Genomic DNA, 25667 nt, shown 5'->3' with positions numbered 1-25667 from the left:
GTCCAGCCTTGTCTCTAAATATTTCTGTCATCACAGATTTCATGGCTATGGTTGTGGGCGTATGAAGGTCAGGTTTGCATTCTGAGACCTGAATTCTTTCTGCAGTTCTGAGTACCTGGAGTATGTTACAGGCCCTCTGTGTGTCCCTTTCCTTGAACGTGTGGGCAAGATTGGAATGGACCTTCTGAACCCAAGCCTTCACAAAAGGGATGCTGTCCTGCAAAAAGTACAGGAGTGCTTGGTGGGTATGGCTGAGAGGGGTCAGCAGAGGGGGAGACACCATGGAGGAGGAGGGAGTCACTCCATGAGTTCTTCACCCATCCATCTGTATTTTTTGGGGGGATTTATGTACTGTTTTGGTTTTATTGTTTGCTCCTTAAGGAAACCTTTTTATAGCTTGCTTAGCAATTTGCCTTGACTCCATGCATGTTCCAAAGTGTTCTCATGAAATGTCATTGCTGGCCAGGACAGCCTGGAGCTGACCAGTTTGCCCCTGGAGCTGTTCCCCTGGCTCCAAGCAGTGCCAGCCCAAGCAGAGCTGTTGTGGCACAGGGAGCTCCATGGGAGAGGTGGTGGTACCAGGAGGATTTTGTGACTTCTGCTGTCTGGGAGCTGCAGCACTCACCAATTTTTAGAGGAAATTAGTTTTTTGATGTAGCTGTGGCTATTCCTGTCCTTACACACAGTACCAGCTGTATAATCCCCAGTGTTTTGGCAGCTGCTTGAGAAACCCCTTAGAGCTCAGCCTTCTAACAGCAAGAGCTTGGGGCCCCTCTTCTGCAAGGGGCCACGTGAGGGCTGTGCTGCCAGACAGAACTGCACCAGCTCTGCAGGTGCTGGGTGGTCACATTCTTTATGTGTGATTCAGTATGGAATAAAGAATACTGAAAGCTCTGAGAAGTGCTTATGAAATATCACCAGTTGGATTGGTAAAACAAAAAATGTAAGGCAGTCTCAGCAGAAAATGTAGATTAAGTTGCCAGTGCAAACTGTTGTGTCTTTGTTCCTTGCAGCTTAAATGAGTTGTGATGCAGCTAAGTGGTACAGGGCAAGAGCAAAGTTAGGTCTGCCAACAGGGCAAATGCTTCTTGTTTCAGAACAGCTCCATTGCTGATGAATATGATGTTGACCTCCTTGGAAATCTAATCTGCCACTTACCTCCAGCCTTTCTACATGGCAGAATGTCCCTGAAGGCCATGGCAGCAGCCCTACATCAATTCAAACTTTGCCGGCAGCTCAGCCATGAGCAGAAGATTGAAATTAAATACAAACTCCTCCAGTTATATGGGTAAGGTATTGGATACACCACCGTGGTCATGCAGGTGGTTAGGCCATGCAAACACCAAGCATTTGCTTTGCCCAGGTGAACTGCAGTGAAACCAGCACAAAGCAGCTTCTGTCACTGCCCAAGTTCTTGTCCACTAGAATGACATTTCTGTTCTTGTGTGTAATGTGATAACTGTGGAACAAAATGCAACCCCAGGGACACCCTGCATGACTTAAGTCCCAGAGGAAAAGGAGAGAAAGTGTAATGTTTGAGGGGGGGCAGGAAAATGGGCTCACTGGCCTGGCAAGAGAAAGGGGTTACAAGCAGAGAATGGTGCAGGAACGCAAAGAATGGAAAATGGAAGTGAGGTACTTGCTGTGCTGGTGTGAGAAGACAAGTAAAGAAGACTGCAAGCACCTGTGGCAATAGGAGAGAGCAGAGAAGAGGCAGAGGGATATGAAGTTCAAGCATCTGCAGCAGCAGAGCGGGCAGTGTGTTGGGTGTCACTAAGGACTCAGATTAGGAGGGCGGATGGAACCTCACTGGTGTCAGTCATGCCAAGAACAAAGCCATCCTCTGTCTGGCAAGAATATACTGTTTCTGTCTTGCATTGTCCCTTGGAAATGTCTTGTATTTGAAAAGGGAGACTGGTTGCACAGTTTCTAACCACCCCTTCACCCCAAAGGGGTCACTTGATCCACCTGATCACGTTAGATGCTGTTCTGCTTCCTGCTAGTCAGCATTTTTCTGTGGTGGGATAGCTGATAGCTGTATTTTCCAGCAGATCCCATCCCTGCATTGATCTTGATACAAATCCGTTTTATTGAATCCTGGCACACTGTGCTAAATAAGATTTTATGTTATTTTATATAATTGAATTTTGAATATATTTTAACATCCTCACAGTGGAGCAACAAAGCAATTAAAATTGTTTGTGGGAACATGAGCTAGTAATATATTTCTTACTACACTCTTCTGTAGGCTCTGTCAGGCTGAAAATAACTTATCTAAGTGTTTTATTAAGTCACCCACCAAAAGGGTTGACAGACATTTGTCAGATTTGGATGATGTTTCTGCTTCTCCTTTGATAACCATTTTGCAGGCTACTATTGCAATATGAACTGATGGGAAATGGTAAATTTTCTTTCAAAGAAAGAATTATTTCTCCTTTTTCAAATACTGTAGTGCTAAGAACACTTGACTATTGAGGGAGAGCTCCATCATCACCATATTTGAAGGGTTTTTCTGATTATATTGTGAGTTCCACTAATGCCCTATGTCCAGAGAAAATGCAATCTGATGCTTGTAACAATGAATCATCACATTGGCATGGAATTGTGTTTCCTGTATGATAAAGTATCATAAACCCATTGAAGTTTTAGTATTATTTTTATTGTAATGTTCTTTATTAATACAATTTTTCAAAATATTTTTTCAGCTCCTCAAACAACTGGACAGCAGAAACAACATTAGATGTTGGACCATTCATAGTTCTGCTGTCAAAAGAGGAGTTAAACATCCTTGCTGAAAAGGTATGCTTTTATTAAAAAATTCTAATTTTTAACATTTTAATTTTTAATATTTTAGAACTTGGAATTGTGAATGTCATAACGCAGTCTAAATTATGTAACCTGAATGCTGAACTAGGTAAATAATTCTTTTGTCAAGGAATCCTGTGTTAATGTTTCACATATTCTTGACTCCATCAAAGAGATTTCTTCTTGAGAGTAATGTTACTCTAAACAATTACCTGCATGTGTACAATGACAATTGTACATAGTCACATAGGAAAAAAAAGGGGCACTTATAGTGATGCAGACTCATTTTTAGTACTTTACACCTTGCAGTGCTCTTTACTCCATCCTTCTGCCTTCAACCATAAAAGTTGGGTTTCTTATCCTGTTATTAATGGGATCATACTGATCAAATTAGCATTTACTCATGTGGCCTTTGCCCTGGGGGCAGCATAGCACAAGTAACAATATCTGATGGCCTCAGCATTGCACTTTGTAATTTCCCCGCCCTCTTTAGTTCATATAATCTTAATTTTTTTTATGCAGAGGAGTAAACTATACTGGAATGAGGGATTCATTCTTCAGCAGAAATATGTGAGCACAGTCAGAAGGTTTTCCACTGGAGATAATGCTTATAATTGACCAGATAGAATAGGACTCTTCAAAGGAAGGGAAGGTGTCTAGCAGGATGGAGGACAGAGGTCAGAAAAGCCTAAAGAAGGCAAACAGGTCAAAGTTATCTCTCATAATTTAATTGGGTCCCTATCCTCAATTCATGTACTTATCTGGCAAATTTAAGACAAGTGAAATAAAGCCCAAATTAAAATGGTGGCACTCACTGCTCCAGGAGGGGCTGGACACAGACACCAATCAGCCAGTGCTCAGGTGTTGCCAGAAGCTGGGAGGGTGCACAGGATGGAGAATCACTCAGAATTTGCTTTGTTCATAATTTTTTTCCCTCAAATGTGTGCCAGTGACCTCTCAGTAGCAGCCAATTACTCTTTTCTGAAACATCTGCACAATGGGAGAAGACTGAACTGTTACTAACCCCTGCTTTGCTAAGGTCTGCACAAGACTTTCTCTACAAATTGATTTGTTTTAAAAGGGAGAGGACCCTTATTTATTCTTTCTTTCCTTTTGAAGTTCCCAGATATCATTTTACAAATAGCAAAGACAATTGGACCAGTTTCTTCAGCTGAAGAGCTCCTGTCAGCTGTGTTCAAGTCAGTCTCCAACAGCACTGGCAGCATTCTCCTGTCTCTCAGCAGAGCTGGTCAGTATTGCTCTGGGGGCCTCTGCACAGTGCTGCCATTTGGGGCTGAGATGGTGCAATTCAAACAGACTTTGTCTCACTTTGTCATCAAATGCCTTCTGAGAGGCCAATGATAAAAGTGAAGCATTGAGTAACTTATAGACTTTCAGGATAAAACAGTGAGAGTCTTCGTTCTGCTGCTCATCAGGGTTTGTATAATGCACTAACTGCTGAAACCTTCATTACAGGATTGCATAATTAAACATTTCCTGGAATCCTTCTGAGTGAACAAAGGAAAAAAATTAATAATTTGAATTAGAGGGGTTTGTTTATTTTTTTTTTATTTTTACTTTATAATCTAATTGAAACCCCTTGAATTAAAACCTGTGAAGGTGACAAGTTACCATTGTGCCAAAAGATTGCCCGTAGTTAATCCTTTGCCAGACATGAGCATATGGTGACTGATCTGTTCTTAAATCTGACAGTGGTGGCACTGTTTTTTCTGTCCAAATGGACAAGTTTGTAATCATCTAAAAGGTATTTTAATTAGCAACCAAACTAATCTATTAGAATCTCTGGTGACAAATGTATCATTTTCTTTACATCAGATAGATACTCTGACTATATTCTATTATTATAACAACTATTCTTTCTCTTATCTGAAATTCACCCAGGCAGAATTTGTAAGCTGTGCCATCCTGTGCCATGGAAAACAATCCAGCTGTGGGGGAAGCTTTTGAAAAGCACCAATGGGAATTTAAACCCAAACATATTCAAGGAGTTTGATCTTTTCTGCCTTTGTATTTGAAAATCTCCCCCTTGGTTCTCTGCCTAGCAGAATAGAGGTTCAAGCTCTCAGCAAGCCCTGAGCCACCCTGGAAATCCATCTGCTTGTATGGCAGGAACTCTGAATGATGACTGTGTGTCTCTGGAAATGAATTTTCCTCTTACAGTGCTATTTATATTCATAGGCAGAGAGAGGTGGAGGGAGTTCTGAGGGTGTTTTTTCATAGTCTGAAACAAAACATGACCTCAGTTGATCAGAGGAGTCATTACACAATCATCAGGCTCTAAAAAAAGCAGGACTGAACTGGTGAAATAGCAGGGGATTAGTTCACCTGTATGCATGAAATTCACCCTTCCTTCAACAAATAAATCAGCAGATCACAAGCCATATTTCTTTAGACATGGGCCATAGGACTGAAAATTCAGCAGCAGGTATTTCAGTATGCCTGTGTCCTTAAGTGTTCTTTTTTTAAGCCTCTGGATCTACATGAATCCCAAAGACTTCTCTAATCAGCCCAGCTATGTCCTGTGCAGTTGCAGAGCTCTCTCATCTGCCTTGCAAGAGCAGTGCCAGTGAAGCTGAGGGTCTTTGTCAAAGGATAACTTGGTTCCAAGGCCATGGAGGCTCCTCAGTCTTCACTTGGGGTGCACGAGCTCAACTGGGGGGAATCTGGGAGATGAGAAGTTGAAGGATTGTTTGTGCTACACCAGGAAATGCTTCTGCAGCCCAAACATGATATTGAACTTCTGTTACCAAACATAATCTCATCAGCTCCATACAACTCACACGGTGGTTTCAGTAAGGAATGAAGTTTAATTACTGATTTGTAAATCACTAAAAAATTGAGTATTATGAAAATTGCTCCAGAATAACATTAAAGCTTTTCATGCCACCAATGCTATTCTACATTTCTCACAGACCAGTTGTGAGCTAATGTTAATAACAGTAGCAATTAGCAGTGACAGAGTTCTTGCATATATGTCTATATCAAGATTAAAAGCAAAGGTTTCAAGGTGCTTAAGGCAAGATGGAACATGAAAAACAAAACTAGGGAACTGTGTGTCTGGGATGCTACCAGAGGGCAGTGGCAGTGCTGGAGAAAGAATTCAGGTTTCTCACCACAAGCACCGAGATGTTATAATGTGTGTGTGTGTATATATATATATATATATATATATATATATATGTTTTTCATCAAACTAAATCTATAGCAAAAGGAACAGCAAAGTGGCATCAGGTCAGAAATCTAATTAGTATTTCCCACTTTAATTGCATCAGTGTATCTGGTGTGTTAAAAATGATGAAATCAATGGGTTTTTTTCAAGGACACCTAGTCTTAGGTTTTCATGACTTGGGGAAGGGAGCCGCACTGTGTCTGGATGGGCAGCATTTACATGAGAAAAGCTGACCTTCTGCAGCAGGGGAAAGGGAAACAATGCAGCTTCACAAGAGGGAGGTAAAGGGAGAGCAGAAGATCAGCTGGTACAGTGGAAGCTGAGCAGCATTTTCATTTGCTCAACAGATTCAATCTTTTCAGTGTTCTACCCACCACTGCAGCTTCCTTTGATGCAAATAAATCCCTCCTCTGCCTCCTTTCAAAGTACAAATCTACTTTGTACATCCTTGCTTTAATTTATTTATCTGGGGGAGCTTAGCTGAGGCACAGCATCTGTGAAATTCATGCTTTTTACTGGTAATGACTGTATCCAAAGACATGTAGGGATTATTTGGTTTAGATAATTATTTAATAAGGTTTTCCTAAATTAGTGACAGGAACGGGAGCAGTAAACAACCACATTAGGATTCTTATTTCTGCTTTCTATCAGCATTAGAGGTAGATTATGTCAACAAAGACTAGGATTTGTTAAAACACACAATGGAAACTGTCTGGTTTGATAATGCATAGGCCTGGAACCTGACTGTAAATAAGATTTTTAAAGGCAGTTTGTCTGTCCAAACAGTGCCATGATAAGTGTACAGCCCTCTCTAGATCCTGACATTTTAACAACAGGCTTGACATAACCAGCAAGCACCGTGCTTCTCTGACACATCCAGCTTGTCTTCACCTTGTTTAAATGTCAGGCAGGTCTTACAAGACATATATCTCTATCAGGCATTGCAGAGTGCAAGGACCTCTCATGTCTGTTACATTCTTGCTGAGTTGGATCCATTGTTTGAATGTGATGTTTATTCAGCTGAACCTCTTTTTTGGTGAATTTCCACCAGGGTCATCCCAAACGTTTGCATTTCACTCCTGTTGAATCAAGGCTCCCAGCAAATGGTGGCTTAAACTCAGAACAAGCCCTTGCCTGGATTTTGATGCCTTTAGAGAGTTAGACTTGAAAGAAACTTGAAATATACTGATAGTTGTATATCCAGAACATTAATAATATAAATATTTTTTAAATTTTTCAATTACAAAATAATTAATATATCAATATCACATCAGCAGCAGTAAATTTTCATAGTCTGTTGCTCTCTTAAATATCAATATTGCTTTGATTTATTTTCTTGTCTCTTTGATGAAAACTCCTGCTATTTGACCTTTTTCAGATTGCCTGAGAACCAGAGTTCCTTCTTCAAATGAAATCATTAAATTAGGAGAAGCAAATGTCTTTTGGTCAGTTCAGGAACTGAGATGCATGGATCCAGGGACTTTTGACAAAAATGTGGAACTTCTTGGAGGTGTCTCAGGTTTTAACAGCTCCCAGCTGACTGCGTTGAAGGAAAAAGCCAAGCAGGTAACTATCCTGTCTGTGAAGGAAAATTAAATCTGTAATTTGATTTGGTGTTATTGAACTATGCAGTTCTAAAATAACTGTGCTATGTCAATGTCACTACTGCCACAAGAATATCTATGGTTTATTGGAAAAATAACGTGAGGTGGTGATAGAAGGCTATTGCCCTTGCTTTAGAGTCAACAGGCAAGTAGTTCTGAGCTATTGGCAGCTGGAAAAGTGAAGTGGTTTTACTTTTGAATTACTTTTCTTCTTGCTTCTCACTTTCCTTTCATAAATGAAAAATCAGCAAGCAGTACTAGGGGCTGTTGATTGCCCTGCAGAGAATTAAGCTTGGCATGTTAAACTGTCTACGTGGATGCTAAATATAGCTTCCAGTGGGGTAAACCCAAACTGACTGAAAGGCAGTTATTGGCTGAATAAAGCTCCTTTTCCCACCTTCTCACAGGCAGGGACAGGCCCATCAGTGGGAAATTTTAGGGAGGAAAAATCCCACCTAAGTTTTGTCTTTACCAGGAACACAGTTGGGCAGAGGACTGTGCTGGGGGCAGCTCAGCACTCTGCCTGGGTCTGGGGCACCAAGAGAGCTCTGAGCAGCCCTGCCTGAGACAGAGTGGGCTGGCAGAGAAGTCAGACTTTGCTCCATGCCTCTTGTTGCCATTGCACTTCTCGCTGGGGTGACCTCCTCTTGCTGCTTTGTGGTTGCCTGCACTGCCAGAGTATGGGCAAATTCCCAAACATACTTTTAGTTCAGCAAGAAAAAGCCTTAGGGTGCAGTAAGACAAATTGTTATGGTTGCAGAAAACTCAGAGGTGAAGAGGGTGCTGCCCCAGCCGGGCTTCAGCTTCCTGTCAGTAGCATCTGCTGGAGGTTATCTGTTCTCTGCTTCCATCTCTGCATGGCTACTCTGTAATCCTCTTCTGTCAAAATGATCCAACATGTAGAAGTCCTTTTTAGGTTCCATCAGATTGTTCTGACAGAATGAGGTTGGGAAGCATCTACCAGTTGCAGTTGGCAGCAAGCAGTACAGAGTGCAAGAGGCTTGGGGACCTGAGGGCTGTGACCTCTGGAGGAAAGAAGGAGCAGGGAGCAACATGGGCCTAGGCAGCATCTCCTTAAACCAGCAGCTGCAGCCAGTAGTGGAGCTGAGCATGGAATTTGGGTAAATAAGGCCAACTGTGCAATTTTTAGCAGTGAAGCACAGCTTTTAAAGCAGTGGAACTGCAGGTGCTCAAAGAGAAGTGGCACTGCACAGATTTCTGAAAGCAGATGGTGACTCTGCAGTTGAGTCTCTGCTGCCTTGTTGTAGGAGGACAACTGCAGCAAACATATTCTTCCCAAGTCAGCTTCCCTCTGTCAGCATGGACAAAGGTGGGTAGGAAAAGGGGGGAAAAGGTAATCCTAGAAAAAAATAAAAACAGTGCTCCCCTGCCATAGTGAAAACAACTATTTTTTACAGCAGTGTAATATACTGGTGTACTTACAGAGTGATATCAGTTGTAGGGAAATTGCTAACAAGGTTGATACACTCACATTTCTGGCTGTATTCAAAGACTCGCAGATCTGTAGTGCACTGAATGGCAGTATATTCTGCCTGTGAGTGTTTGTACAGATTTCTGCTAGACAAAGGAGACTTCCTATATATTAATTTCAAAATGCAATGTGATGTTACAGTGCGCATGAAGCATGAGAAATGAGACAGTTCAGGCAAAGCTCTTTGAAATTATATGCATAGATGCTGTTATGTTATTAACATCTTTGATTAAAGCTTTCATTAAGCCTGAACTACTCATTGTTCCAAACTAATTCAAAAAGTCTAGTTATCAGATTGTATCTTAATGAAAGTAAGAAGCTTAGCTCACTTGTAAGTGGAAGGTCTCCCAGCCCTGCAGCAGTGGCAGCTGTATGCATCTGTGGTTCTAGGTGAATGAGGACAAAGGAGTGTTTCAGTTTCATGTGTTCTGTTATTTATATCCTTCTGCCTGAGATTTCACCCAGCCCTGTCAGATAATACTATTTATGAAGTACTTCAAATTCTGTACTTTATGGCCTAGATCAGGAAACAGACACTTGGCATTTTTGCCTGCATGTGTTTCATGTATCTCTTAAGCTAGAGAATTAAAGCTTTAAAATTGGGCTGATGCTTTTTACTATCTATTTGCTTTGAAAAAGATTGAAGTTTCCCAGACTTAGACCCTTTATGACATTGTAAAACCAACATTAAAGATCTGGTGGAAACTCAGTTGGGAGGTACAAATCCAGCAATGCATCTCTTAAACAAATCCTTAACCTGGGGGTCATAGCTGGGAAAAGCACCCTGGCAGCTGAGGCTGCTCTGTGCTGAATGTGCACAGCAGAGAGCCTATGTAAGGAGTACTTAATTTCAGACATCCAGATTCCTGAGCTCTATTTTTGTATTTTCTGGAGATTGTACAGCTCCGTGTCTATCTGATGGTGCAAACACTATTTAGTAGGCAACTGCAGAGATGCTCTTCAGCAAGTCCCTATTAGCTTTGTCCTTTCTAACTTTTTGAACAAAACTTAAATTGTAGCTATATCAAAAATGGAGTTAATATTTTTCTGACTCAGATGGTATCCCAGCCCTTGGCTTTTAGTTTTAATTTTCTAGGTGGAGTTAGCAGCATGATGTTATACTAGAAACCTGTCATGTATTCACTGACATAGAGCAGAGTTGCTGAAGTACATGAGAGCTTTAAGTGAGCGTTTTTTTAAATGTGTGCCTGGCTTGTTTAAGTCACTTCCTCCTGCCAAACCCCAGTATCTTTTACTGTAAAGGCAATTGGCCACATCCAGGGAGATACTGACCACTGTCTACAGTCTTCTACCATTGTCAAGAAAATGTAATTGACAGTTCTGGCCTCTGAAAATTCAGCTCTTGATGGACTTTTATTATTCTTTACTCAGGCAGAACTTTTCCTTATACCAAAATTTCCTTCAGGCTGCTCAGTGACAGCTTTTCAATCACTGTAACTTTATCACAAATAATGTTAAAAGCAGGGAAGTTGTCAGTTTAAATACATTGGTACTGTTTTAGAAGAGCCCCTACTTATTTCTTTGCGTTCTTTACGAAGCTTTACAAATTTAACTGTATCTGTACAAGCACTTTTAAATTATTTTTTATTTTAACATTGTATGAACACAATCTAGAAATCAGGACTTTAGGAACTGGTTCTTTGTCTGTATTACTTGATTCTCTACTTTGTCTTTCCTTGTCAGTGACTGAACCAGGGTGATTTGTCACAAAAGGAACTTAAAATCAGTCCCCTGGAGTGATGCAGCTGGGAAGAAGCCTGGGTAGGGCAGGTGCTGCTTTCTTGGCAGTTTAACAGTGTGGATCTAGGCACAGATTCCCGTTTTTATTGTTCTTAGTAGTTTTGCTCCTACAGCCACACTTCCAGCAATTCCTAATCTGACTCATCAACAAGTCCAAGCTGTAAAAGTTGCAGTATTTTTAGATGAACTAATCATTATTGGTATAGAACCTCAAAAACCTTCACAATACACAATTCTGCTTTTTGTGTGCAAAGAAGAATATTCAGGTTTTAGGACTTTTGAACCCAGGGATTTAGAATGGTGTATATAGAGGAAGAGTCATAATGAGCTGACATAATAATGATTTTCATCTAAAGGTTTGGGGGTTGCTGCCAGACTGGAGGAGTTACCAAATCATCTCCCTGGGCCGCATTGCTCTGGCACTCACTGCACAGGAAATCACAGAGCTGGACCTGCGCTCCATCGACACCGTCTCTGCTCTTAGTCAGCAAACAGGGTGGACTCTCACCCAGGTGAGTGAGTGAGTTACTGAATGTACTCCTGGTGAAAGGCTCTGGATTCATGTCCTTTGGGACTCAAGTCCTGGAACTGCCTAGAAAATAGATCCAGAGACTCCCTGCTGCTTTTCTGCAGCTGTGACCCCAGTGAAAGTGGCCACATGGGTCAGCACTGGTGTCTGCTGGCTGGAGCTTCCCTGGGGAGGTGGCCAAGACAGCATCAATTGCTGTTAACTGGGGTGGGGATGAGTGTGTTCTTTAGCACTTGTCCACTAAGCAGTGGAAGGAGGTGAGCAGCTCCTCTCACACTGTCTCTGGAATAGACATGACTGCTAGGAGTACTAGTCCTTCCTAAGGACAATCACAGAACAGGCAGTGTGCCCCAACCCCAGCATCCATTGCCCTAGAAGGCCTTTATTAGCAGATACACTCGTCTCATGTTCCTTTCCTTGAATAACTTCTAGATATGTCAATGGGACTTTCATAATAAGAGTTAGAAGTTGTTATTTATATATGCAATAGGCAGCACATTTCTGAGGCCCATCAGGGCTCTGTGGCTGCACAGAGGCTGGCATGGTGGCAGTTCTGGAAGAACATCACAAATCTGTTTAATGATTCATGTTCTGAAGGGTACCATTGGAAGGAGGCACTTGGGAGGATTTTATACAGAACCAGTTAGCTTTTGAGGTTTCCTGCTGTCAGTAAGAGTAGTTAGTTAAAAGAGATTCATCCTGCTGAATTTCAGTTGTCTTAAAATTTTGGCAGCTAGTTAAGCTAGTTATTTGAAGCTCAGCATTGTGGATAGATTAGGAAATCTTGGAAGATGATTGTTTCTTTCACTGGCTTTGGAGGATGCCTTGGTGACATGCTTGAGATGGGCTCGGTTTTTAAAGGATTAGTTTAAAATGAGCACCATCCTAAATTACTTTGGCTTGCAAAGGCACTTTGGTACCAATATCCCATTCATATCTGAAAATTAATCCTTGACACAGGTCACCACTCATGTATGGCACTTAAATAAGACAAGTCATCCTGAGTGTTAAAAATAATAAAATTACATATTGATCCCCTTAGGTATTTTATGTTTTCTTGTAGCAATGTAACTGATTCTGTGAGGCAATCCAGCACCATTTCTTGTGGTGAAGGCTTTCCCTGTGACCTGGCAGAAGAAGCACAGAGTGTTTTCACACCATTTGCATTTAGCAAGTGGTTGGGTAACAGTGCCCTGGTTTAGTGTCACATGTAGGTGGTGACAGTGCTCCTCCTGAAGGCCATAGCCATCCACTGGGGAGGCTCAGGATATATATTTATGCTTCATAGCTTCTGGCAAGATTTTAATAATCTAGTAACAAACCTTTCAATTATATTTACCCTATTCATGCATACTATCTTACTGCTTTTGTAGGCAAGAGCTATTTTACAAGGTTTTCTAGACGACTCTGGCCAGACCATCAGCACATTAAAAAGTTTTGATTTAGTTGGATTAGGAGCTGTTCTCTGTGCTTTGAACTCCACAGAAATCACATCCATAAGGACTGCTGAATTCAGGTACTGCATTTTATATCTAATGAAATATTTATTAGTAACTCTATTGATAAAATGTATTGTGCCATTTTTGTTCCATTAAGATTCTGAGAGCCTAAAGGACACCTTTTTACATTTTAAATGCTTTTAGAAAAGCAGAAGGCATGCAGCAGTTGTTTAAATGTGCTCTTTTATAGTTTTCCTCTGCCATTTATATCCTACCATTTAAGTATTGCATCAAGAAATACAGGTTTTTGCTTAAAACCTGAAATATTTGTATGCAATTTGTGCACATATATTTTAAATTGAAAATGGATTTTACAGTCTTCTTACAGCAGGCTTAAGTATATTCCAGGCCCATTTAGTACTCCATGTAAATGCAGCTTGTAATGATGACCTTATTGCCTTTTGCAGTGCTGCAGTTGCAAGAATTGGCCTGTTGTTTTGTAGCACCCCTGTTCTGAGGCACTTTAAGAAGATGACAGAATCTGTGTTTGGTGCTGCTACCAGCTGGAATGGCTCTGTTTTACAGGAAATTGGTACTATAGCAGGTAACAAAGCTACAACTCCAGATGGTGGTGGTTGTGAACATTGCTATTAAGAGATGGGTTCATCTAGCTGGGGATTTTTGTAGACTGGCAAAAGACATTTCTTCCAGAGGGGAGTCACTTGCAGGGAAAGAATCCAGCAATTTCAGAAGCACTAAGGAAAAGTCGTGGGATTCTCTGTAAGGTTCTGTAAATCTGCTCAAACTGACCTTGGGAAGCACAGCCTGAAGTTACTTGGGTCCTCTAAGTTGGAAAGGGTAAATCAAGGAGGGCAAAACCTATCAGGATTCCAGACCCAGTTACTCTTTGTGAAGCAGGCTGTACTGGGAGGAGCTGTGCTGTGGCTGCCCAGGTATCCTGCCTGGAAAGAATGGGCTGCCCAGGGAAGAGCACAAGGGCAGGACTGGCCTGGAGTGATACTTCTCCAGAGTGCTCTTGCAGCCTTGGAGACCTCCTGAGCCAGAGGTCACTCTCAGTTTTGTTCCTGGATTTGTTTCCCTGTTATCATTTAACTAAACATTGAACCCTCAGAATTTTTAGCATCCCCAATGCCTGTGGCAATGAATCCCCACCATAACCGCCTAAGTGCTGAAGAAGTCACTCCCATTGTATGATTATGCTCCCTAACCATAGATCAGAAGAGACTGTGCATGAACATTCCCTGATAACATTGCTTATGATTTTATAGGCTTTTATAATTTACTTTTCCAGGATAAAGTAATTCAGGTAGAATACATCCCATGTCAATGGCTAAGGTCAGAGTATTTGTAATGCTGAAATATAACGACAGATACAAAACAGAAAGAACCAGTATCTCTCTATATAACACCCTGGAATAAACCATTTATTATGTATTTTTTATAAGTGCTTAAAGTTTATATTACCTTAAAAATAAATTTAATAAAAATAACATTAATTGAGTTTTGTCTCTATTATGTGGGTTTTTTAGGTGGTTTGAATGAGGATGAATTAAAAGCTTTTGATAAAAGCTTGATGCCATATTTCCAGCCATCAGCAGTAAGACATATACCTCCTGAAATTTTCCAAGTAAGAGCTTGATTACTGAAGAAGTTACTAAATTTCTGTTGTTTTTACTCTGGTATAAATAAACTGCAGCACTGATTTATAGGTTTTGGGTTTTGGAAAAAATTTTCTATGGTCTGTTAAGTGAGAGACTGTCAAGGATCTGGAACATTAACTTTCAGCTGTATCATCTGTATTTGTGATGCCCATGAAATATGCTAGACAAGCTTTATTCATCCTTCAGAATGTATCCCAGAGAAATAGCAAGTATTGCAAAACAGGGAATGGACACTGTATCTTCCAACATTTGATTCAGATCTGAATTTTTGTCTCTGTTTATTAACATTTGCAAGGATGCTGTAATAGCTACAGATTTCTCTGCTGACTGTGCAAGAGCTGTTTTATTAACCTAAAATCTGGCACCATTCTCCCAAGTTAGCTCTGAAAAACAGATTGTACAGGCAGATACAGATCAGAAAGGAATTACATCTAATTACAGCAGTACTGAATGTGGACCAGAAATTAGAACAGGGATCCTGAGATCATTGCCCCTGACTTTCTTTGACTTAGTGACAAGATTAATACTCTGCCTGGGTTGGTCTCTTTCAGATGCTCAGGCAAGCAATGTACTTATGGACAGTTGAGCTAAACAGAGAATTAACTGTGTCAGCTCCCATAAAAAAGAAAAACTCCTTGAGCACTAACTGTGCACAGTACCACTGACAGTTCAGATAAGCCTAAAATGTCATTACAGAAACTATTTATTTGCAAAATAGCTCTATATCATCTTGTAGAATTTCTAACAAACAACGTTGTTAATAAGACTAGTAATGATACTACAAAAAGTGATTAACAAAAAGCAGGGTACCTCTTTGGAAGAGTTTTCTGCACTTGAAAGATTCAAAGAAGACTTTGGTTTTACACAGGTTTTTTATGGCCTCATTTTGCAGCTGTATAAATTATTCAGATTCTGATTTATGAAAAATTACATTGTATTATGGACTTCAAGTGAGTTAAGAAGATGTTCAATTCAAAATGTCTGAACCTGTAGGCATTTCCATGAGTTTGCTGAGTTTAAACCAGCACACCATTTGGTAGACAATGAAAAATGGGCAAGGATTTGCTCCATCATCTGACCTACTTGCAAGGGGAATTTTGTCTTTCCAAAGCAGAACCTGGATGCAGAATTGTTGCAAGAAAGAAGGCTTGTTGTGTAGGAGGGTTAAAATGCTTGTGACTGCAGAATGTTAACTAGAATTAAAGCAAACCAGCCTGCTCAATAATGCAGGCTTTACAAACTGCTTAATTGCTATATGATATAAGATAATTACTGTAAGATTATGATTGCCATGTTTAATTTTTAAATTTAATGTGAACAAACTAGGGAGATTTTCAATCTAAAAGAGAAAATTGAATAATAAGATTAAAGCATGGGGTCTTTTCATCTCATTGCTCTGCTGCTAACTATAATCAAAGGTCAAATGTAAGTTCAAGTGAGGTTGCTTGGGAGCAGAAATAAGAGGAAATAAATGAAAACACAAAAGGTTGCACAATACCATCAGTCTTTGAACAAATGAGAAAAGAAATGGCTGGAAAATTAAACTCCAACAATATATTGAAGAAGTGTACAATACAGTGCTGGCATAGACAACTCCTCAAGCTGTCAGCTTCCAGCATCAAAGAGAAAGGTGACAGAGAGATGAGTGGTCAGGGAAGTAAATGAATACAGAGGATTCCTGTAAGCTCTATTGAGCTCTTTTATAGCAACACAGTGTTGAAGGCTAATGTCCCTCATTCCAAATGCAAGGCAGTGCTGACTTCTGATTCCTTACCTGCCTTCTATAATTGACAGCCTAAGCCAATTTTTCTGTCTTTTCTACCTCTCAGGCATTGTCCCCAGAGCAAATAGCAAACCTGGGCCCTGAGAATGCCGCCATGGTGACAGGATGGCAGCGGGAACACCTGGATGCAGCACAGCTCCAGAGCCTGGGGCTGGCACTGGAGGGAGCCAGGAGCAGCAGCCCAGGGACACAGAGCACTGCAGGATCTCCCCAGGAGGGACAAACCCCAGCTCCCAGCGGTGAGTGGAGTCCTCCCTGCTCCTGCCTAGGGGAGGGGCACACAATAGCAGGGTGTGAGGTCTCACAGCACGCCCCAGGGTCAGGCCTCTATTCTGAGGGTGGGTTACAGTGAATTTACTAATCAGCTTCTGCAGTCGTGCCTCAAATCACATGCCTGACCAAGACAAACAGCCAGGAGGGTATTGGATTTACCCACAGCAAGAGGTAATGGAGGAAAACTGTCAAATGGCATTAGCAGCTGTCTAGTAGCATTACACTGTGCTAAGCACTAGCTTGTGTAAAAGGTAGTCTGAAACCGTGAGCTTTTCCCTCTCCTTCTTTCCCATGTTCTTTGCCTAAATGTAAGACAAGGGTCTCCATCTCTGGACCTTCAGGTCAGAGCCTTTATGTGCAGCAGTTGTTTGCAGAGCTGCAGGTGGGAAAGGAGGTAGTTCTGGGGTGGGTTAGCATCTTTATCCAGACTGTAGGGCCATTGAATAGTTTTTCCTGCCATTCCCATCCTATTTGGAAATAAAGCCTATTAGTATCTATACTACAGTGGTTTAATCTTTTACTTCTTCATATTTCAGTTTATACTGGGCAATGTCAATGGATGTGTTACAGTGAGAGAGTTTGCACACAGTCAAGACAATGTTGAAAATTTATCCCTATCAAACAGCAAATATTGTTTTTTCCAGTGACACCAGCAAGACATAAGCTGTTGGAGGAGAGAGAGGGAAGATGAAGTGCTGAAATAGAAGTAAGGGCAGCTAAATTGCTAGGATGCCCTTGCTGGAATTAGAGCAGGCCTACCCAGAAGCACCTGGGAAGGGCTCTTAGCCCAGCTCCCTCTCACATATGACCTGTTCCTTCTGGAGGTCTGCCAAAGGGAGGAGTTTTCCGGGTAAAGATCACCTGAGTTGTTGAGCTTCTTATCCATTGTTCCTGTCTCCCTATGAAATGCTTCTCTTTGGAGCTGTGTATGTTAAACTGGAAATGACATCTCTGGAGAGCTGAATGTAACTAGGATTCAATTGCTGCAATTTGCTGCACCTCTTTGGGGTGGTGTAGATAAAACTTCTAGGCCTGAGCTGTAGCGTGACACTAAGAAATAAAACCTTCTGCTTTCCAGGTGCTCCTTGTTTGAGTGGCTTTGGCATCTGGCTGTGTGCTGTGTTTACACTGCACCTGCCTCTCTGAACCCTCAAGGATTCAGCTTGAGGTAAGTTATATTTTCAGTTAGAGGTAATTTTATAACAGAAGCACAGATCACCTGTAACAGGGAAGAAGGCCTGTGGGATCCTCTTCCTGCTTTGAATACAAAGATAACAAATCTTGAATAATTTTTCTGTATTACAAAGGTGTCTTGTATCTTGGTTAGACTATCTCTGAATCTAATCAAAGGGAAAAACATTTTATCTTATCTTTATTGTAAAGCCAAACATAACTAAGGTCTATATAAACTCCATGTAACACCAATCAATTATTGCATTGTTATTTGGAACATGTTCTTGGTTTTGCTTTGTTTTGCCCGTTCCAGGCTATTTATAAGATTTTATTCCACAAACAATTCTATTTAGTAGAGTATTGCCATTAACTTTCACTGGATTTTAACATTTTGACAGGCTAATATTTAATAAGAGCACTGGTGGGCTTGAAGTTTAGATTCCAGTTAGGCAAAGTAAATGCTTAAGTATTCTCCTTAGTCTTTAATATTGCAAAGCAAGGCCTGTCAAAAGACTTAATGTTTTTCTTTGCTTTGATTTTCAGTGTCCTGGAGCTTACAACAGAGATGCTAGAGATAAAAGAGTGTCAGCTCAGCTTGAACAGTAGAATCAAGAGGCTCTGAGAATTCTGAGTGCAGAGTGGTTAAATTCTTACAAGCAAGACCCTCATCTGCCATCATTATGAGAACTATCTCCTTTCCATAGCTTTACCATTAACAAGTAACACAGTATCTCTGCAAATACTTAGAGTTTAAAAACTGGAAATGGCTTATGTGTCTCATGAGAAAATCACTGAAATACAGGATTGTGTGTTAGGTAGGAACTTGAGTTATAGGGAGGAGAGGAGAGGTGGCAGGGGACTGTTATTTGGAGGCTTGATGTCTGATATCCAGTGCTTTTTACATGGGCTAATTTGGTCACACTCTTGTGTCCTTTTGTTGGATTTTCTTTTTCTTCAAGTGTACATTCCCTGGAGAGGGGCTATCCTTCTGTGTGGTGTAGTAGAAGCTGCACTAAAAGTTACTGCTGTTGCAATAAAATAGCTTCATCTTGGAGCTGCTGGTTTAAATCCTGCTCAGACAAGAAGTGATAACAGGCTCTTAGAATTTAAGCACCACTACAAAACCTAGTTTCCCCATGGCTTTTTGTATTCAATACAGAGCTGTTGACACCGGGGGCATTGGCAATACTATGAGTATTTCATGTGACAAAATGCACCATGGAAACCTGCTAATGTTCATCAAGAGACAGTCCTTTCACTCCAGGTGGGGTTGAAGTGTACACCTGGGAATACTTAGGGGAGACTGTTCACTGGGCCTATGCACTACTAGGACTGTCAATCCAGTATTTTCCATAAGACCTAGAAAAAGGAATTTCTCATAATTATAAATCATAGATATCTTCCTGTGTTTTATCAGCATATGATTTAAGTGTCTAATATTAGCTTCTCATGCCTCAATATTTCTTAATAATTAGCTTCTCAATATTTTAAACAATGGGAGGAAAAAGGTATATTAAAAATCCTCTTCACATGAACATACATTTTGATGTTGTTCAACATGATTCTAGACCATGAACACATGGCACAGTTTTCCATTTTGCCATTGCAAAAGTCTTATGTTTTCTAGACTAAAAAAGGCAACGCATGGACTGAAAAAATTAGCTTTTTCATTCAGAGCTGTACTGTAGCAAAGGCCTTTCAAACTGTAATTTGTATTTCTTTATGGCAAACGTTACATCTGGCTTCTCAGCTCTGAAAGTAGAATTGAAATTTTTCTCAGGTGGGGAAGCAATAGGAGTGGGAGGGAGGGAGAGCTGGAGGGAAGAGCCCAGCTGCTGCTGGGGCAAGGTGCATGTGAGCTCTTGCTGCAGTTGGGAGTAACAGTTCCACCACAGTCCCATATATTCTGTAGTGTTAGCAGGGGCTAACTTGATTCTCAGGGCTTTGTTACTGGCAAAGCAGGCAGTGGAAGCCATTTCTCACCCCCTCCTTTCCCTCTTCCCCCTTCAGCAATCTGCTACTTTGGGAACTGCCTTTGCCTATAACTAACCCTGGCAAGTGTGACATGATGTTATAGATAATACTACATGCTTTAGTTCTGCATTTTATAAGGAAAGAATTATGATTGCTGCAAACTGCCTGGCACTTTTTTCTCTAATCCTCACGGTAAGATTCTAGCTTCTTCAGTTGTGTTTCCTTTTCTGCATGTGAACAAGAGATTGAGACATATATTTAAATAGAAAAAAGTTTGTTTTATTAATCCCAGCAAATACATGCAAATGTCCACTAAAACCAAGTAGACCAAATGCATTTTAAAGATTTATGTGTGTTTTCACATTAGAAAGTTCTGCCTCACTCAGATCTGAAAGTACTAAAAGGTTTTTTGATTTCTAGAAATTGCCTGAGCCTGACTTGAATTGTGTGTGCACTTCTGAAGATGCAGGAGAGTGTTTTCATGTCAAGAAGACAAGTCAGCATTTCCAGTTCAGCTGCTTAGGTCAGACTTAGCTCTACCAAGCCCTTCAAAAATCTGTATGAGCTGCAAGTGATCCTCTTCTGTCAATATACCTGGGAGTGATTCCGTTTGCAATTATGTGAGTCAGAGTTTAGCTTTTAATTGGAGCAGGAGTGAGTTCTTTGTTTTGTGCCATCTGTGCTGTAATTTCTTTCAAGCACAAGTGCTTTTAAATAGCTGGACTGCTTGATTATTTATATATTTTATTAAATTAACAATTATATTAAGAACTTTGGCATTGCATTACGTTTGGTCAAGGGCTTATCTGTTTCTTACTAGAGTAGTGTAGGAGGGGTAAATGTGGAGCACTGACTTAATGTTGTTCTGATTTCACTGTGAGATATTGCAAATGCTATTTGGTTCATGGGGGGAGATGGTGTGAGCATTTTGGATGGCAAGTATTGTAGAAAAGCAATTTTACTCCTGCAAATGTCCCTTTTGTAAAGGTCACTGATGGAAAAGCCCATTCTACAAAGTCTGGGATTCATTAGACACTTCCATCAAAACTGTTGAAACTGAATTTCTGTGGGAAGAATAGATGGAAAGGGGAGAAAAGCATAGAGAGCACAAGTATGCACGATATGTAATCTGTGTGTGTGACCTGCCATCTATTCACAATCCTGCACACTGCCAGAGGAAACTGAAACATGTACACTTTGCTTCCATGGAACAATCCCCAGAACCCCTCAGTGCAGGCATCTGTCCCCTCTGCAGATGTGTACTGCATACAACATGCACATGATCACTTTCACTGGAATGCGTTCACAGGAAAAATGTCTCACAGTCCCTCTCTTTTTGCATGATCAAGATTTTGGGGAAGAATATACTACAGAGAAATGAGGTACAAAGATTTGATTCTTAAAGAAATCTTGCTCTTTGTAGATGCAGATAACATTTATTTAAATCAAGCTTAATTTCTCCTACATTCTCTTAAGTTCTTTTAGATCTTTGAGGAAAAGAAAATCAGATTTGTGCATAAATCTGCTGTTGAATATAGACCATAATAATTGTGTCTGCTTATTGTGACAACTGCAGCTCTTCCACTTGTGACCCTTCTGATGGTTGCTGGGCAGTGCCATACATCCTGTGGGATGCACATCCAACCATCCAGCTGCTGACAGTCACAACTCTGGTGTAGGCCTGGCTCCTCTGAGTGCTTCGAGCCCTGTGACAGGTGACCCTGTCCAGCAGAATGTGAGAGGAGGCATTTCATTCCTGTGGTTGAATGTAGGATCCTTCAGGAGTTAACAAATGGGAAGAAATACTGTTGTTGGTTTATTATTTCAGTGCCTGATACCTTTATGTTTGAGAATTGTATTTAGAAAAGAGAAAAGGGCTACTGATTCTGGATCAGCAGGAGAGAAAATATGAAAATATCCCTATGACCTGGTACTGAGGTAAATGGCACATCTGTGGTATCTCTAAATCCCTGAAAAGAAGAAAACAACTACCCACCCACAATATCTGAAAAGTGCCCCTGTTAAAGCTGGCATTCTGGCTGTTGTCAGGTTTTGTACAGTGCATGGAATGTCTGACTCCCAGTGATCTCAATCTGTCACACCAGAGCTAACCAGCTCCTTAGTGTGAAGCTCTAGAGATTCTGTTTAGAAAAAAAAAGGTATCCTTCCTTAATTTTAAGAAGCCCCTTATTTATGCCTATATATGCCTCTATATAATCTGCTCAATTATTTCAGAGGCAATTACACACTGCATTATGGCAGATTTAGCTTCTCACTTCACTGCTGTGCCTAGGGATCATCACCCCCTCATTTACTTTCCAGTAACACAAATTGCAGCCCCATCATATTAGGCTGGGACCTTGTCAGAGTCCCACTGGCTGCCCCCCCCTTGGAGCAGATGTGAGACATTGCTCAAGGTGTGCCAGCCAAACACACCTGGGGCTAAGGGAGAGGCCTGACTCACTCCAGTGACACCCAGAAAGAAGCAAGGAATCAGCAGTCACCTGGAATGTGTCACTTGAGCAGGTACCTGGCCACAGTGCACCAGTGTGTTTTGGCTCCTGCTGTGTTGTGGTTATAGATATCACACACTGCTTCCCAGTGGGACACTGCCAATTTCCCCATGGCAGTTGAGGAACAGCCAGCAAACCTTGTTCCCCTGTCATACTCTGTTTTCCTTAGAAGTAAAAATCAAATTTCAAATAATCTCTTCTTTTTTTTTTCTTTTCTCTAAAGAGGTTGATATTCCAGGCTGGTACACAACTTTAAGCAATGGGGTCTCTTTATTTAAGTGAAAACATTTACATGTTTTTGAGAAGTTTGTGGGGTTTTTGGTGTGTGTGTTTTGGGTTGTTTTTTGTTTTTTTTTTAAACAAGATCTCTAGGCATGGGATGAGGAGAGCTAAGAACCTTATAGTCCTGATTAGTAAAATATTCTCATCCGTGCCATATGATGTGGGACAGCCTTAGCGACTGTTTACTCCAGTGCTGGTGGAAGGGAGGGATCTGACTTCCTTTTCCAGTAAGGCAGGAGGGAAACTGGATAGAAAAGACAGGTCTGCAAAGAATAAACAAAAACTCCACTGTAAGTTAAATTTCTTTTATTGGTACCCCAGAACATTTGGAATTGGTCCTCAGAAAAAGTATTTTCTGTGTTGTTATACACAGTACTGTTGGAAAGTGCAGATAAATAATAAGCCTGTCATAAAGCAAAACAGACCTGTGTGCTATCCAGGTATCCATAATTTCATATTTTAGTTTACACTGTGATCCATTATCAGAGCATCTTTCCATATCTTTCTACTTAGTCCTTACACAAATTATGAGACTGCCTCAAAGACCCCACTGGACCTTGCCTGGCATCAGGACATGTAGGAGTTTTGCACCATAGGATATTTTTATCAAAGTTCACATCTGGTTGTTTATTTGTACCCAAAAATAGCCACAAAATGTATTACATTTTTTCTGCAATGAGTAGAAAGCAACCAATGTCCATCTGCCCCTTTCTGTTCAGCATCAGTCTGCTTTTCCAATCCGGATTAATGAGAGGATTTTCTTGCCCTGATGATGCAGGAACCCAGGCATGTTCAGAGCTCAGAGTCCAAGTGATTGAACATTGAAGTATTAACTGAAAGAACTGTGATTGATGGATTGCTTGCTTTGCTGGCAACAGTATAACACTTATTTTCTAATGTTTTAGCTGGCATAATTACCCTTACAAATATTTAACATTTCACTTAATATCTATAAACTTCTCTTTGAAGGACAAAGAGAAAAGGAGACAAGACAAAAGTAAATTCCTGTAGGAGAAATATGAAAACAGTGGGAAATGCTAATCTGTCACAGATACAACAGGGGAATATTTTCTGGTAGTGCTTTCCTTGATAATTTTTAACCATTGTATATGGAAGTGAACTGTATTGATTTATCAAACAATAGCCATTGCTATAGTTAAAATCACATTGGTTTGATGCACAAGCTGAAATTGCCCTAGGTCATGTTTAATTGGGGCCTGACATGTTTCAACATTTAATCAGATGTCAGAAAACGACTAAGATCACAAACAAGTTCTGAATATGAACTGCATGAACTGAGCAGGGGTTGAGAGAATGGATGTCAGCTCTCTGTCTTTAATGTATCTATGAAATAGATTCCAGATATGCATCTGTCAGTGTTTTTATTAGCTACTTTTATTTCAGAATTGTTGAGATCTCACATATTAAATGCTCACATTTCAATCAAGCCTGTGTCCAACAGGCTGGTCCAGCCAGTGCTGTAAGACGTCTGTGTTTCCAGATCTCTCACGTGTGTGCAGTGATGGAAGTGCCTCAGCACTGCAGCTGCTGATGTTGTAGTTATGAATTTGCACTTTCTCCCCTCCTGTTGCACTTGGTACCACAGATCTGGGGAGTTCTGCCAAACGCTGTTGTCTTCAGTATAGATTCTCCCAGTACTATATTTGGGTTTTTAACATGTATCCTCAAGAAGGCAACTCACTGGCGGTTACATCAAACATTATTTGATGCCAAAATTATTCTGTATCTGTTTAAAATAATTATTCTGTTAGAGTTCAGATCTATAAGTCTTTTCAAATACAACATACAACCTCTTCTCTTAGGAAGTAGTAAGAGATACTAGGGAGCTTGTCAAGGAGTTGTACTGCTGTACTTGTAAACACAGTGTTGTAAGAGGACAGGCTTTGATTCTTAATCTCTGAAAATAAGTAAATTTGTTTTTGTCACACAGTGGGTACTTACTAGAAAAGATAAACTCAATAGCAGGTTCTAATCAATTCTCCCTCCTCAGCGTTATGTAGACTCTCTAAAGATTTCAATGCTTGTGCCGCATTTTAAACGGAAAAATTAAAAGATTGTAGTTAGGATCCTTTTCTTAAGTTTCAAACAGTCCATAACCTTCTGCTGAGGGAACTTTTCAGTGTATAATTCTGTAACAGTAAAGTCCTTATGCAATTTCCTCAAACAGGCTCTGAAACAATGTAAACCAAGAGATTTTAAAGAAATGAGCTACCCAGCAAAGCACTACTGTTTACCTGGAATAAGCTGTTATCCATTTTTTACAACCAGTGGAAATCCTATTCCGGGCAGCTACTCATATTTTTCTTTGCTGTTGCGTGGATTGTTGGGTTTTTTTACAGAGAACGTTGGAGAGTTATTAAGAGGAGATATCTCTTTTGAACTGCCCCCTGAACTTTGCTGGTCGTGTCCTCTTTTAGGGATTAAGGACTCTGAAGAGGCAATGTGCTGCCTCTCAAGGCATGACTATTGAAGAAATAATTTCCTTCTTTTTTTTTTCTTTTTCTTGGAAGTTTACACAGAATCACGGAATTGTTAGTGTTGGAAGGGACATCTGGAGATCACCCAGTCCAACCCTCCTGCCAAGGCAGGGTCACCTGGAGCAGTGACACAGGAATGTGTCCAGATGGGTTTGGAATGTCTCCAAGGAGGGAGAATCCCTGACTGCCCAGTCCTGTGCCAGTGTTCTGCAGCCCTCAACGTAAAAAAATTCTTCATTGTGTTGAGGTCTAACTTCTTGTGTTTCAGTTAATGGCCATTGTTCCTTGTCCTGTCACTGGGCACCATGGAAAGGCGTCTGGCACCATCCTGGCACAGATTGCCCAGAGAAGCTGTGGCTGCTCCATCCCTGGAAGAGTTCCAGGCCAGGCTGGATGGGGTCCCGAGTACCCTGGTCCAGTGAGTGGCATCCCTGCCCAGTACCCTTCTCACCCAAACCATTCTGTGACTCCAGATTCTGTCACCCTCTTGGCACCCACCTTTAAGGTATTTATATGTATTGAGAAGATCCCCCCTCAGTCTTCTCTGCTCCAGACTAACAAGGCCCAGCCCTCACAGTCTCTCTTAAGAGAGACACTCATCACCTTTATGACCTCCACTGGACTCCCTCTAGTAGCTGATGTAGATTTTCACACTGTTGGCCTCCAAAA

General features: G+C 40.8%; 1 protein-coding gene across 1 annotated transcript in view; it reads left to right on the top strand.

Moving 5' to 3' along the window:
- Positions 1 to 24991, top strand: part of OTOA (otoancorin) — a gene marked incomplete at both ends in the record, with an annotated part of 39630 nt that extends 14639 nt beyond the window's left edge. Inside the window, 11 exons of the mRNA XM_084216585.1 lie at positions 106 to 241; positions 1098 to 1288; positions 2706 to 2799; positions 3925 to 4054; positions 7374 to 7561; positions 11209 to 11364; positions 12755 to 12897; positions 13288 to 13424; positions 14371 to 14468; positions 16332 to 16524; positions 24861 to 24991. Of these exons, the coding sequence (XP_084072711.1) occupies positions 106 to 241; positions 1098 to 1288; positions 2706 to 2799; positions 3925 to 4054; positions 7374 to 7561; positions 11209 to 11364; positions 12755 to 12897; positions 13288 to 13424; positions 14371 to 14468; positions 16332 to 16524; positions 24861 to 24991 (1597 nt within the window). The remainder of the gene's footprint in view (positions 1 to 105; positions 242 to 1097; positions 1289 to 2705; positions 2800 to 3924; positions 4055 to 7373; positions 7562 to 11208; positions 11365 to 12754; positions 12898 to 13287; positions 13425 to 14370; positions 14469 to 16331; positions 16525 to 24860) is intronic.
- Positions 24992 to 25667: the final 676 nt, after the last annotated feature.

Source organism: Fringilla coelebs (genome assembly GCF_963513975.1).
Source record: "Fringilla coelebs genome assembly, chromosome: 16".
Taxonomy (NCBI): Eukaryota; Metazoa; Chordata; class Aves; order Passeriformes; family Fringillidae; genus Fringilla; species Fringilla coelebs.
This window is presented reverse-complemented; position numbering and strand designations above follow the sequence as displayed.